Source organism: Arachis ipaensis, chromosome B4 (assembly GCF_059453495.1).
Source record: "Arachis ipaensis isolate K30076 ecotype BB chromosome B4, ASM5945349v1, whole genome shotgun sequence".
Lineage (NCBI taxonomy): Eukaryota > Viridiplantae > Streptophyta > Magnoliopsida > Fabales > Fabaceae > Arachis > Arachis ipaensis.
Genome location: NC_142439.1, coordinates 146,210,871 through 146,226,952, shown reverse-complemented (window position 1 = coordinate 146,226,952; position 16,082 = coordinate 146,210,871). Strand labels below are relative to the sequence as shown.

General features: G+C 28.7%; 1 protein-coding gene across 1 annotated transcript; it reads left to right on the top strand.

Annotated features, from left to right (window-relative positions):
* Positions 1-6,403: 6,403 nt before the first annotated feature.
* LOC107635575 (ethylene-responsive transcription factor ERF114) lies at positions 6,404-10,306 on the top strand. Its single transcript, XM_016339081.3, has 2 exons — positions 6,404-6,857; positions 9,586-10,306. The coding sequence occupies exons 1-2, from the start codon at positions 6,593-6,595 to the stop codon at positions 10,161-10,163; spliced, it is 843 nt and encodes a 280-aa protein (XP_016194567.1). The 5' UTR covers positions 6,404-6,592; the 3' UTR covers positions 10,164-10,306.
* Positions 10,307-16,082: the final 5,776 nt, after the last annotated feature.

Here is a 16,082-nt window from a genome sequence, read left to right as displayed (position 1 = left end):
AAATTCATCCCTAAAAGATTTTTTCAATCAAATTGGTCCTTCAAAGATTGTGAATTAATCATTTGTCCTCCAGTCACTCCATTAACAATTTTCTTCAAAGATTGATGTTGTAAAACGTTAATTAATAACATATATAATATCAGATATGTCTAATTGAATATTGACCAAATATGTTTATGAAAGTTTATTAATTTAGTCATTTTTTCCAATTACAAAAATCCTATTCCTAATATAACCTAGTGAATAAATTTATAGATTTTTGTAAACATATTTAGTCAACGTCTAATTGAACGTGTTATGTGTCATGTATGTTATTAGTTAACATTTCACATCATCAATCGTTGACGAAAATTGTGAGTGGAGTAACTGAGGGACATATATAATTAATTCATAATATTTGAAGGACTAATTTGATTGATAAAATCTTTTAGAGACGAGTTTAAAAAATGTCTTATCTTTCAAAGACTAATTTGACTATTAACCCATATATATAATCCACACAATCTCCAAAAAGATCTTTGCATACCATCAGTAAATGGGTAATTCACTCCAAAAAATACTCATGTATAAAGTTATAGCTTTGAAATCTCGGGTAGACTGTTTTAGCATAACAAATGATAATGATTGATTAACGCAATAATAGATCCAATATAGAAATACCATAAAGAACTTACATAAACTCCTTACATTCTTTAAATGCCACCTGATTGAGCAACCTCTTAGTTGCAATGGTTGATGTGATATTCATCATGATTTAAAAATAGTATTTTACAACTAAGACTACTTTTAAGATTGATATCAACAACAAAAGAACAAAATAAAAGCAGCAATTCGAAATAAAAAAGTTATAGACATCCAAAATACTAGAGAATTACTAAAAAGATAATAATACATAAATTAGAAATTACCAAAGGATAGTTCCACTAGTGTTGTTGCCTTTGCACGTAATCCATATATACTTCTTACATCGCTCATTTAGAGATTTTACCAGTTCATCAAGCTCTGATTGGATATGATCAGCATGGGCCTGAATTTTTTATGACTTAAATGAGATACGAAAATAATTTCTCAAGATTGATATACATGCTTAGTAAATATCAAAATCTACCTGTAATGAACCATCAACATTTTCATATTGTTCCATCTTGCAATTGCTTGATACAATTCAAATTTTTTCTCCTGCAAATCAAATAAAGAAATAGTTTGATAGTATTTAAGAAAATAGGCTAGTAATAACAAGTTTTCAACACATGCTATCAATTGAAGAGAAATCTGTATCTCATTGCATCCATATATCACAAAATGTGGCTTCCTCAATAGTTAACTTGGATGATACATCTCCAACATGCTTATATTTATCTTCATACTCTTTTGCTAGAATCTCAACTTGAATTGATAAATTGAGAAAATGATCACACGATTTGGAAACAAAAAGAACACAATTAATTTTAAAGAAAGATACCTCACATTTGTCAGCTGAGGAAAAACAAAATAATGAAAGCAATGTTTTCTTGAGTTGGTAATTGGTGAAGACTTATTATTGATGCCAATTTGCAGAAAGGGATATGACACACCTCAAACTGAACTAACCAATTGTTTATCCTTTCTCTGAATCCCCTATCAAGATGGTAAGCTGGTGCACTCCCATCCAAACAAACTGCAGAGTAATTTTTAGGGGAAAAAAGTTACCAAAATTTATTTCATGAGTTGGCAATAAGAATAATAAGAACACATGTTAAAGGAAAAAATTTTGTTTGCCAAAATTAGATAATTTATGCCATCTTGTCAACCATTTTAACTTTTTCACTTCAACTTGCATAAAATATTGCCAACGGTCGTTGGATCTTTAAGCCATAAATTGCATTGACGACCTTGGCCAATAGTGAAGATAGGATCACACATACCGGAGAAGAAAGAAAAACTAATATGATTAGTTCTAGATTGACATGACTAATGAAAACATAATCAGCTCAATATTCTCTCCATTTTAAGCCTAAAAAAGTAGAAGATAATTCAAAGTAGATGTCTCACTTACTCATGTATAGCACCTATATCTTTTATGGTGAAATTGCATACATCATTGCTTTTATCAAGTAATACAAAATCTTCGGTGCAAAGTCGACATTGATTCCATCCTATTCCATCCTACATAATATTGACTAACTGTGGCATGATATTGCAAGAAACAAAATTTTCTCTTGCCAGAACAATACAACAATAACCAAGCCATATCTCATTAGGTTGGGTGCACTAAATGGATCAAACATTGCCATCCATAGTGTCCTTATCATAGATCATATTTGCACAAAACTTTAAAACATATTCAAAACATTTGGCATATTGTCGAACACTTGACATGCAAAAGCATAAACAACACAAAATAGCACTAACAAGCATTCTTTGCAACATTAAATCAAAATTCAGCACCAATGGCATGAAAAATCAGTAGCGTTTCGCAGTGACTCAGCAAAGCATCAATCAATCAATCCAAACAAATTGAAATTCAAACTCAAGAAACTCTTAATAGCATGTTTAACTATGTATAAATAAAACACTAATTCTAATAAGAAAATCATAATTCTAACCTAAACTCAACTAACAGCAGCAAATAACTCTAACCAAATTAAATTAACACTAGAATCAACATATAACTAATCCTAAATTAACTAAAATATAGAAGAAAATGTGATATGAGAACCTGAGTCGAATTAACATTAGAGTGGCTCTATTCTGATTCTGCAACTGGGAATGAGGGAGGCATGGGCGAGCTAGAGAGCCACAGGCCCACAGTGCGAGGTTGTAAGGAGGGGAAGAAGATGACCGCGGTGACGCTGGATGGTAGCCGCCAGCGAGACAGAGAAGGCAGGAGACATGGGAAGAGAAAGAGAGAAAGGGTTTTCGCGGTGGTTGTTTGGTGAAGGTGGAGACGGTGGTGGTTCTGTGATTCTGATGGAGACTCTAGGGGTGACGATCGATGGTGGCGTTGCGTGGGTGGTCGAAGAGAAGCTAGGTCTGGAAAAGAGGGAGTGATTTAGACTTTAGAGCTCTGGACTTTTGGTTGAGTGAGTGACGAGGCATTTAGATGGCTCTCTTCTTGGTTTGTTTTGCAACCGTTAGAAAGCAAATCGCCGCTATCTTGGTTCTTTTTGTAGCAGAGCCAAAACCGATATTATAATCGCCATTATCTTACCAATTTGCAGCAGTTTGATAAACAACCGCTAATTAGCCGTCGCTATCTTCTGTGTTTGCTGTAATGTTCATATATGTTCGAGTAAAATCATGTAAATAGGTTTAGAGTGCGAGTAAAATTTAAATTAAGAAGTTTGAAAACATGCAAATATAATAGTAGAAAATATTAAAGAGATTTACACTACAAGCAAGTAGGTTAGAGTGAAACTTAAACTGTACTTTAATTAATTTACTCTACCCATTAACTCTAATTATTTTAAAACAAAAGAATTGAAGAAGTAAACTTATTAAAGATCAAATTGGGTTTGTATTTAAGAAAAGCATCTATATATTTGAATTAGCCAAATTATAAAGCTGAGGACTCCAATGATTGGACAATATAATGCTAAAAGAAGAGAGATGGGCAAATAAAGGAAATCAAAGTATATCTAATCTACTAAACATGCACATGCATGCGTGATGTAAAATTGAAGGCCTAATCAAAGGACTAGAAGCTATGCTAAGAATTAAGATGCATGAGGACAATGTATTTTTTGCATATTTTGAGGTGCTAGTGTAATTGTCCTTCATCCATGCCTCAACTTTCGGTAATGTATGTATAGAAATTACTCTAACTTGTTTTATTTGGAATTGAATGGCGTGCATGGGATCTGGGACCATGCACGCTTCACAACACAACACAAATCAAGTACATATATTCTTATATATAGGATAAGCAATGTGGGTTGGTCGAGTGATCAATTCACTCATCTGTTTAAATAAGTGTTAAGTGTTCGAATTTCATTTTGTGCATACAGTAATTTATTGACCAATAATAAAACCTTAAATAGAACTCCAATCCGTAACGGATTGTCTATTGGACTGAAAAATACCGTAAACAATAATTTTTTTTATAAAATATATTTTGTTTTGAGAATAGGATAAGACAAGATAATAATAATAGAATACAAAAATTAATAGTTTTGTATTTTAGTTAGTAATAAACTGAATATAAGATAGAATAAATAATAAATAATTTAATTTATCTTTTTTTTTTCATACAAAATTTAAAATAAAAAATAAAATAATAAAAAATATAATTATAAAAATTTTATAATAATAACAAAAGAGAAAATGAAAAAATAACTTGTATTCCATTTAGGATTTCTGTTTTTTTCTTAAAAAAATACAAAATACACTCATTTAATATTTTACAACATAATGTTCTATCCATATTTTATTTGCCAAATATAAATTTATATCTCTGTATATTAAACGAAACTACCATTTTCAAAGGTGAAATACACGTTCTCCGATCCCTTGATTTGTTGCTTATTACCACTTCCATATTTGGCTCGATCTTCTTATTAAGATATGACCATGAAATGACATGTCTAGTTGAAATTTTACATCTTTATTTCATACATTTACATGCATATATTTTTTAAATTTTTAAATTATCTTTAAAAAATTAATATAATGGACATTTTACCCAACAATAAAAAAAAAAGTTTTTTCATGGACATTAATGATTTTCAAAAAAAAATTTAGTGTTATAGTCAATACTTATATAGTAATTGTTAAAAAAATTGACAATATATTTATTGGCACTTTTTTTTTTTGTACCGGTCATAAGTAAACTACGAAATGTTAATTAATCATTATAAAATAGTAATTCTTGACACTATTTTTATGGTGTAAAGAATAATGATAAAATTGTGAAAGAATAAGAAAATAAAATATGAATAATTTTTATTGATTGTTAATTGATTAAATTAAATTGTATTATGAAGGTAAAACTAAATATATATAAAGCATTGACCTAAGAAAGATAAAAGTAAATAAAGATAAAATAAGATAAAATAATAAAAACTAAAATTATAACTGAATTTATGTATTTTGTTAGGTTGAATTTGTGGGTCACGAGACTTCTTTATTGTTATCATGGACTAAGGTGGAAGAATAGTTTAATAAATAAAGCGGAGAGAAAATTAATATATATATCATTGATTGGTATAAAACACTTTGTTTTGCTTCTAATCAAGAAAATAGAAACGAATTTTCTTTTGACCATTTTTTCTTCGTCTCATTCTTATGTCTATCTATATATATATATTTTAGTTTTTAGCTTTCTATTATTATCTCTTTAATCCAAGAAAAGTAAAGGTATGTGTGTGTCTTTCTTTTAGCCACTTATAACAGTGTCACTATCATTACTCTCTAACGTTAGAAGCCACTTGTTCCTAAAACAAATGGTTCTACAACATGGCCAGGGAATACGCATTTCCTCTTACAACTTACAATCAGAGCTGTAAAGGAATTTGAATCATATATACTATTATCATAAAGTAGTGAAAACTTTTCTCTAGAAACATATCAATTCATGTACACCTATTACACTATATATCTTTAACGTTATCTAGATGAGAAAAATAAATAAATAAATGAATATATATGTTTAAAATTATAAGGGATGGAATGACAAAAAAAGAATTGGATTTATTTTATTCAATGTCAACTATGTAGGTTTCCAATTATGTCAATTAAAATACATGTTTGATTTACCTACTTATTATTTCAAAAGTCATGAAAAATAATCCAATTTACAAACATCTAGCAGTTTAGAGAAGAATTGTACTTAAATAATATAATGTAAAAAATATAATTTGATAATTTTATCTATAGTTGATTTTATGACTTAAACTTGTGATATTGAAGTCACATAAAAATTCATTTCTCCAAATAAAATTTTATTTTATATATATATAATTATTTTCCATCATATTATGTTACACAAAAAATCATTCCTCAATTAATTATTATGGTGTATGTAAATAATATCTTTATAGAACCTCATAAAAAATTATATTATATCATTGTAAGTAAATTTATTTATCTATTACAGATTTAATTATTGTATTATTATATTATGACAGATTTGATTATTATTATAAAAACTGATTACTTAACTAAAAAAAAATATATGAATCATCAATACTCATAAATATATACAAATACATAATAATAGTAATTGTTTTGATGATTGATTTTTTATTTATGTGGAATATTTTTTAATTCTTTTGTATTATTAGTATAAAGTGTTAAACTCAAAAGAATCCTTAATTGATTTAAAAATGGATATAGAATCCATTATTTTAAATAAAAATTGAAATGAGATCCATGAATATATATAGTATCATATATCCATGGTTAATGAAAAAGAAGAAAGTGATTAAAAGGGGTAATTCAACTTTGAAATTTAAATTAAATCATGACTAATTAAACATCAATAAGCATAATATATTCTCCCTTTATGCTTAAATTTACATGGTGCAAGTGGAGGGGGGTGTTTCTACAAGTAGCTAGTAGTAACAACATAAAAGCAATTAGAAAATAGGGCAAAAAAAAAAACAAGAAGAAGAAAATGGATCCAAGAAGGCATGGGAAGCTACCATTATCTTCATCATCAGATGCAAAAGAGAAGAGAGAGGATGATGATTATGGATCTTCTTGGTGCACACCTGAAGACACTGACATGTCAACCATGGTTTCAGCTCTTGCTCAAGTTATGGCAACTTCCAATAATAATAATAATCAAAACCCTCATCACATGATGATGATGCCACAATCAAACCCTTTTCCTCTCTCAAATGAACCTCTTCAACCTACTCACCCTCTTCAAGATCAAGGTGAGTTATAGCTTCTAATTAAATAATAATAATAATAATATTATTATTATTATTCAATTCTTAATTAGTTACTTGTATGTTTAATTTCTATATGTCTTGTTTCTCCTTTTTATTTAATTTATATGAAATTGGCATGCCTAATTTCTAAAAAATGTTATAATTATATCTTATGTTGTGTGTGATGTGTTGTTTAATTTGTAATTGTTTAATTCCGTTTCAAGTTGCTTTCTAATAAAGATCTCTCATATGATTTGTTGGTGATATTTTTCAAGAAAAAAGAACCAATTATTGAAATGGTGTGTATGTTTTGTTGGTGGAGACGTGCTAGACACGGATCTAGATTTTGGTACTCTTATTATAGTGTTATATATTATATAATCTTTTAATTATTTGCAGTTTTTGATCCATAAAAAGGTCAAAAAATAATTTTGTTATATTAATATTTTATACGGCCATATATTATTAATAGATGATAATGATAAATTAAAGTTTTAATTTGATTTGGTTTATTACACTTTTGATATCAATATCATGCATCAATCTATATTCTATATATATATATATGATATTGAAGATTTGATAACTTACATGTGATGATTGATGGCTTTGTATGGAAAATGTAAGCTATTTGCATTGTTAGTAGAAGAATATAGTTCATAAAAATTTTATTAGTTCAATTCGATGTTTGATTTGCATGAAAGCATGCTTGCATATATAACTATAAAATTTATTTCATCCAAAGTGGATAATATCACATGCATGTAAGCATTTCCAAAGATGTATGCATCATTTATTTCAATTTTAGTCCATTGGTATATTTTTTATTTACACTTACACTACTTACATTCATGTTGCATGCAACTATGGACCGGATATTAAATATCGTCTTATGCATACAGCAATCAATTGGTCAGCAGTAGATTTTTAAATAGAGTTTAGATTTATAACAAATTAACTCTAAACCTGTCGGACTATAAAATACCATGGACAATCAAAAAAATAAAATTTGTACCTACCACCTAAACTTTTCTAAACCGGTTTACATTCATTTTCCCATGACATAACATCAACCCCTTTTCCTTAGTTAAAGTTTTGCATGACATCTTTATTTACTTAAAGTTGCAAATCCATATGGTTTGATAATATATAATATTTAGTTCTTTAAATCAATTTAATTATAATATAGCTTTGATTTTGGTCCATCTTGACATCTTGTTAAGTAGATAATTCTAGCATATATAATAACTTGAGTTCTCTTTGCTGACTAATAAACTTTGTGGAAATATACATTGCAATCATTTCAATTTATTCGTTTCTTAATGGATGATATTGTTGGTACACAATTACTATGACAAATTAAATAAAACTTATTTTTTCATCAAGCAATTAATATCTGATAGTACATATTATTCCAACTCACATGATGAGTGAGATGACGATGATAAATATGCCAAGTTTCTGGTTCTATTTTCAAGCATGTGTAAAATATAGACATCAAAAATAGATTTATATGTTGAATATCAAATTCGGTACTCTAAAATGATGGAGTATCATGATGACTAAAATGTTTCTCATTCTGGTTATAGACATGTGTAAATTCTATGTAGGAAAAGCACAATTGAGCAATGATTGATGAATTACCTGTTTTAGTTTCTCATGTCAATGAAGGAAGAAAAAAAAAAAATAGACTTTTTCCTAGAGACTTTTATATATAGAATCCAATTCGTTTGCTACTTCAATCAAAATGTCCAGCAATGCCAAAATAAGCTTTGTTTAATTTTATTTTCTCACTTCCATCCAAGTATGTCATGAAAAAAAAAAGCCAAATTCTTTGCATTCTGTCCAAAAGAAATTAAACTAAACAAATCATACTACATATATAGTAAGTTGAGATTAATATTTTTTTATTAAAAACTTTTTTTGAGTATTTATATCAATACACTTGTTTTATTATTTTAGTACGACCTAATCACTTTCATTTTTTTCATCTCTAAATATAAATCATACCTATTGATTTACATGTATACTTTGATACATATATATTATTATAAAAGTGAAGAGATTTAAATCACCATGTTATACATATTAAAAATGAGGAAATATAGGGAGCTAATGGAGTATCTGTACGTACAATGGAGATTAGGGATGTTCGATTCAGTAGGAGATCGGATGTTTATTATTTCTAGTACCAGATAGTTATTCTGGATAGTATAGTATAGGTGTACTGTATTTGAGAAATTAGTAATATTTTATCCTGGATGTTCATTTTTTAACTCATATTAGGCCAAATAAATAACCCATTGTACACATTATACAAATACTTCATTGGCTCCCTAACGGGATTCATTAAAAATATATATATATGATAACTAATTTAATGATTAATTTTTTATATATACATAAAATTTTTGTAAATGATACAGAAAATTGTAATCTGTTGGACCTAGTGTGTAAAGAAATTTAAAAATGAATAATTTTTTGTTATGCATACACTTTTATGATAGACATTATTATTTTAATATCAATATTTTCAATAATTAAAAAGTATTTTTTTTGCTTTATTAATTAAAACATAATCTAAATACATAATTATTGATAACAACTATATTTTTACATGAGGAGTACCAGGAATATTTACTGCATAACATTATTATTGAAAGACAAAATTGTAATATGTTTTGTTGAATTTGCATGTACGCATATTTTGCATTGATGACTAATAATAAAGAGGAGGGGTCAAATAAGAAGAAGCCACACTACAGAGGAGTGAGACAGAGGCCATGGGGAAAATGGGCAGCAGAAATTAGAGATCCAAACAAAGCAGCAAGAGTCTGGCTTGGAACCTTTGACACTGCTGAAGATGCTGCTTTAGCTTATGACAAAGCTGCTCTCAAATTCAAAGGCAACAAAGCCAAGCTCAATTTCCCTCAAAAACTTGTTCAACCAAACACTACTCAACAACAACAACCTAATAACAACAACATGCTACAACAACAACAACTACAAGGTGGTTCTGCCTTTCAATTCAGTGGTTCAGCTTCTAATGCTATTCTTCCTACGCTCTATTCACCATCATCATCATTATCCTCAACACATGATCATCAAGTTTTCCCAAACTTGTTTCAGTATGCACAGATTCTTTCAAGTGATGAAGCAAATTTTCCTTATTACACTTCACATCTTTTCAATCAACAACAGCAACAACAGCAGCAACAATTGCAACAATCTTTGAATCCATCGTCCTATTTCTACAACCAACAACAACAACATGATCATGAAGGAGGACACCATCACCACCAAGATTAGTAGTATATATATAAAAATATATTGTATGTGTCTGCCAACTGCTGTGCATGTTGTTGCTGCATAAATATATATCTTTTATGACCTCTTTCTTTCAATAAAAAATATTGGATGAGTCATCGTTATCACCAATATCTCATATGAAATAATTATGCTTATTTCTAGAGATTAGTACTTTAACCATAATTATTGATGATTATGTAGTGATTTAATTTATCATGTCCTTATACATTTGTTATCATCAAGATTGATTATAAATATATAATATACAATTTTTCTTATCGAATAGTCTATATAGTATATATCATTGCATTGTCAACTAGTTGAATCTTATTTTTAATTAAGTTTGGAAAAATACTTTTATACTTATGGAAAAGATGAAAGTTTTACTCCACAAAACACACACCATTGTTACCCCTTGTGAAATGTTTTTAAAATTAGAGTAAAAAGGTAAACATCCGTTTATTTTATTTTATTAACGATTCCAAAAAGGAAATGTTATTCTGAAAACAATTCACTTATAAAATATTAAGTTATACACTCTTTTGAGTGGAAGTGGAAATTAAAGGCAGAAACAGAGAGGAAAGAAAAGAAAGTAGTATTCATCTTTTGACTTGCTTCTTAACTTCTTTTGTAGTCTTTTATATAAAGTTAATAGTTGAGAAGTGTTAGATATACAATTATTTTCATGTTATAAAGAAAATCGCATGTACTAAGTAAGCTGTAATGTTAATCGTTGACGAGCATGAAGAGAGAGAAAAAGTGAAGGTTGAGAGGAAGAAAAATGATTTCTTCTCATTTTAAAAGATTTTGAAATGAATGAAAAACTAAAACAAATTATTTAGTGGTTAACCTTACGTATTTTTTATGTACTCTTAATCTCCTTCTATAATTAATTACAACCAACATTAAACTAATAAAAATTAGGGGTGTGTGGTTTGGCCGTCCTCTTCTCCACCCTTACTGTAGACCCTGATTTCATATAGGTTACAGACAATGCATTTGTTGTTTTAAGCAAGTCAAGAAGAGACTCTGGTTTTCCAAATTCCATTTGGTTATTGTTGCTGCTGATGGTGTTGTTAATGATTCCATTATTGTAGAGTGATCACTTCTACATTGGAAAAGAAAAGTTAATGCTTGATGTTAGGGTGATGTTGATGTTAGATGTGTAAATAATATTGGAAAAAAGATTGCTATTAAATGATTGGTATTATTAGAAAAATAATCTCTTCTCGTTTTGAAAATCTTTTAAATAAATAAAAAACTAAAACAAATTGTTTGGTGGTTCACCTTGTACACTTTTTATGTACTCCTATGATAATTAATTGTAATCAATATTAAACTAATAAAAAATGATTTAGGTAACATGTGAAGTTGTAAGTTGACATATTCGATTAAATGTTATTTAACGACTCTCAACTATGAACTTTACATGAATATCATCTCATAAAGTAAGATAAATATTGTCATTGTGAAATGTAAAGTGAGTGATGATTGTTGAGAAACACGCATGGATAAAAGTGGGGCTTGGCAGCCTCCGCCACTTGTAACGGTTGATGGTGCATCAGTCAAAAAGAACCCCACTTTCATCCTATAACCAAAAAAAAAAGCGACAACAATTTTAAAATTTTTCCACATGCTAGCTAACTAGACAAGCGTGCTTCTTTTGAGAATGAGTAGGAAAAGATTGAATACTTTAGATCAAACCTTATCATTTAGTAACTGTGTTCCTAACCTCTCTTCTTAGTGTTGCTAATTTTTTTTATTGGGTACGCGAGTGAACAAATGTTAAATTCTCTTTTCCTACTCATTCTCAAAGGATCACACGACTTTTTGTTAAGAAATTTTTTTTTAGTTATTCACCTTTTAATTGAGATATATCAATCAATTTCATTTAAATACGAATTTTTTATACAAATATTTTTTCTCATAAAACAATATTGTTTTAAGGGATTGAATAGTCATATTTTTCACTCAAAAGATGTCTAGAGATTGAATATCCTTGTTCGTCGTTGGAAAAATTGTTTTAGGTGAAAAATAATTAGGGTCTCCAAAAATAAATAGTTAGGACTTAGGACTACTTTGTTATCTAATTTTCCATGTATTCTTTACCTTGACAAGGTAATGACTAATTCGAATCCCGACACTTTTTAAGCGGATTGAATTAACTACTAAACCAACTCAACTTCACCTCGACTTTATTCAAAAGCTAAATGCATGCATAAAAGTGCATGGTTAATCTTTGGGCGTAGTGGGAGTTTATGAAACCCAAAACCTGGCTATATATGTATGCAATAATTCTATGTCAAATTTAGCTTGAATTCAAGCCCATTTCCATTTACCATCTTGAACAAAAATGAGTTTCGCTTAAAATAGTTAAAATATAATTATCAATTTTGAAATAGTTTGTGAAAATTTTATTGTATGTAGGAAAATTGATCATCATTGGTAACAATTGCCTAAAGAAGTCAGAGATTGAATACTATGCTATCTTGTCCAAAAGTTCGTTACAATAGATACCTCCCATTTTCTGCTGTTTCTCTTAAATCTTATGACAGCTTGAATTGTAAGTCCCAAATTACTTACTTTTATATAATATTCATATACACTAGTCTCAAGTAGAAAGAGCATCACATCAAATTGAAACATATGATTGAATGTCCTAACTTACAACCTTACTAATATTTCACCCCTTTGATTTATATTCTTTTTCATATGGCTGGTTTGTTTAGGTACACTACGCACACTATATATCACCCCAAAGTCCCTTATCTTCTTAAAAGGTAAATGAATATTTGTGTACTCACATGTATTCACGCGTGGTTTCAATTGTGATTGAAATATTGGGTTGGCAAACTGAGCACGAACAAGAATCAATAACCTGCTCTTTTTTTTTTTTTGTTGAGATTTAGCATTATGAACTCAAATAGTTACTAGGAGTCCAATTTGATGATGTCAATCAATCTTGATGTACTATCTTAGCTTTTAGTTGTAACTGTGATGGCTTAATCCAACAATAGATTGTGAATATGTCATTTTATAAATGATTTTATGATTTTATACGCCAAGATTAAGTAATTTTGGATTCATTACCTAGTATTTAAGGTTCCATCTATCTATATATATAGTGCATAATAACTTACATGTTATAGTTATGAACCAATATGAACTTGCATTACTATTAGTTTTGCTTATGATCCATGCTTCGGCATAAGAACTTAATATAAAATATGTTAGTCGAATGGGTTAAATTACCAGTTTACCTTCCTTGTGAAGTAGAATGGTACAACTAATTTAATTTGATTTGAAGAAAAGAACTTCTCTGAACTATTTGTGCTTGGACGAGCGAAGTCTAGTAGTGTATTTTTATATATTTTTATATCGACGGTGATAAAACAACTATGATTAGTATGATGTGGCTCATGAAACGGGGGAGGCTATAACATTATCCTCATTTTCATTTTTAATTTAACTATTAATAAATCTGATAAGAAGATGAAAAAGATATGTAACATTGTCTCATGTTTTGCAACTATTTCAAAGCTTGTTTGGTTGAGTAAATTTTCATAACAGTTCTTGTTTGGTTGAGTAAATTTACGCCATTATCTAATTAAGTTTTTTAGTTTTCAATTTTATTATAGTAGTCTCTCAGATTAAGTTTGGGGCACTATTATGATCCCTAAATCTCTTTTCAATGTTGAATTAGCAATTACAGTGATGATGTGACATTTTATTACCATGTTGGAGGCTGCAATAACTAGCTGATGTGTCAAGTTGCAACTGAGATCCAATTTTGGTAAAATTTTTTGAAAAGGTGTCTGTGCACAAATGCTTGTACTTGCGGCTTTTAAAAGTTAGGGGTGCTTTTACCTAGATTGAGCTTTTTAAAGTTGGCTTGTACGTATTAAAATTAAAAAAAAAAATCTAATATAATAAATATTCAAAATTACCATTATTAATTATTAACACCATAATTTATTTATTTTTCCACACATATTTTTCGCCATTATATTACCATTGGAATCCTCATATATTTCTAATTTCTCAACCTAACTTTCACAAATTCTAACACAATCTTCATATATTTTTATTTTTTAACCTAATCTTCACAATTTTAACGCAAATACATTTCTATCACGTATTAGGTATGAACTTCTATCTATTTATATTATTTTTTGTGCTTTATTTTTGTATTTTTTAGTAGATATTTGTTTTTCTCTATTCTCTAAAATCGTGAAGAAGGAGACCTGGTTTATGGAAACCAATCATAAAATTTTCGTACACTAACTTCATGAACATTAATCACAATTATAATAACAACATATATATATACATATGTAAATATAGATATATAATTTTACTTGAGATATGTGTCCAATTTTCTGTGATATGTAAAAATGAGTCAATATATAAATGGATAATGGACGTATCAGTATTAACATTGGATTACATTCAAGTTTTATTATTGACTAATGATAACTCTATTTATATTACTATAAAGAGTAAATCAAATAACTATTTAAATTATTGGTCTCCAAAATTTGAAAAAAAAAATTATTCTTCGTTATAAATATGTTTATTATAAAGATTGGAGTACTTTTGAAAGCACCTAGCATAAAGCTTTTCAAAGTCATATGTTAACTAATTTTCAAATTTAATACTTGCATTTATGTCTATTATAGTATTTTTAAATTTTAAAAGCTATTTTACCAAACACAATTGATGTTGCTTATGTTTATTAAAAGCTATTTTTGATTTGATTTACCAAACATAAAATGCTACAACTTTTAAAAAGCCATTTTTTAAAAGTTAATTTTTATAAGCTACTTTTGAAAAGTAAAAACTTTACCAAACTAAACCTATATCTAGGGTTTTATTGGGTTTTTAGGGTTTTCTAGGGTTTTCTTGTGTTTTTAGGAATTTCTAGAATTTTCTAGGGTTATCTAGGATTTTCTAGGGTTATCTAGGGTTTTCTAGGGTTTTCTAGGGCTTTCTAGGATTTTATAGGGTTATCTATGGTTTTTAGGGTTTTCTAGGGTTATCTAGGGTTTTCTAGGGTTTTCTAGGGATTTCTAGAGTTTTTAGGGTTTTCTAGGGCTTTCTAGGGTTATCTAGGATTTTCTAGGGTTATCTAAGAATTTATAGAGTTTTTTAGGATTTTCTAGGATTTTCTAGGGTTATCTAAGTTTTTCTAGGGTTATCTAGGGTTATCTCGGGTAATCTTGGGTTATCTAGAATTTTCTAGGGTTATCTAGGGTTATCTAGAGTTTTGTAGGGTTATCTAGTGTTTTCTAGGGTTTTCTAGGGTTATCTAGGTTTTTCTAGGGTTTTCTAGGGTTATCTAGGGTTCTTTAGGGTTTTCTAGGATTTTTTAGGGTTTTTAGGAATTTCTAGAGCTTTCTAGGGTTATCTAGGATTTTCTAATGTTAACTAGGGTTTTCTACGGTTATCTATGATTTTCTAGTAGGGTTATCTAGGATTTTCTAGGGTTATCTAAGGTTTTATCGGGTTTTTTAGGGTTTTCTAGGATTTTCTAGGGTATTTAGGAATTTATAGGGTTTTCTAGGGTTATCTAGGATTTTCTAGGGTTATCTAGGGTTTTCAAGGGTTTCTTTGGTTTTCTAGGGTTTTCTAGGGTTATCTAGGGTTTTCTAGAGATTTCTAGGGTTTTCTAGAGTTTTCTTGGATTTTCAAGGATTTTCTAGGATTTTTTAGGGTTTTCTAGGATTATTAGAGTTTTCTAGGATTTTCTAGGGTTATCTAGGATTTTCTAGGGTTATCTAGAGTTTTCTAGTGTTATCTAAGGTTTTATAATGTTTTTAGGGTTATCAAGGGTTTTCTAGGGTTTTCTAGGGTTATTTAGGATTTTCTAGAGTTATCTAGGATTTTCTAGGGTTATCTAGGATTTTCTAGGATTTTCTA

Coding starts and splice junctions, on each gene's coding strand:
- LOC107635575 (XM_016339081.3), top strand. CDS start 6,593: ATGGATCCAAGAAGGCATGGGAAGCTACCATTATCTTCATCATCAGAT. Junction 6,858..9,585: donor TCACCCTCTTCAAGATCAAG/GTGAGTTATAGC, acceptor CTAATAATAAAG/AGGAGGGGTCAAATAAGAAG.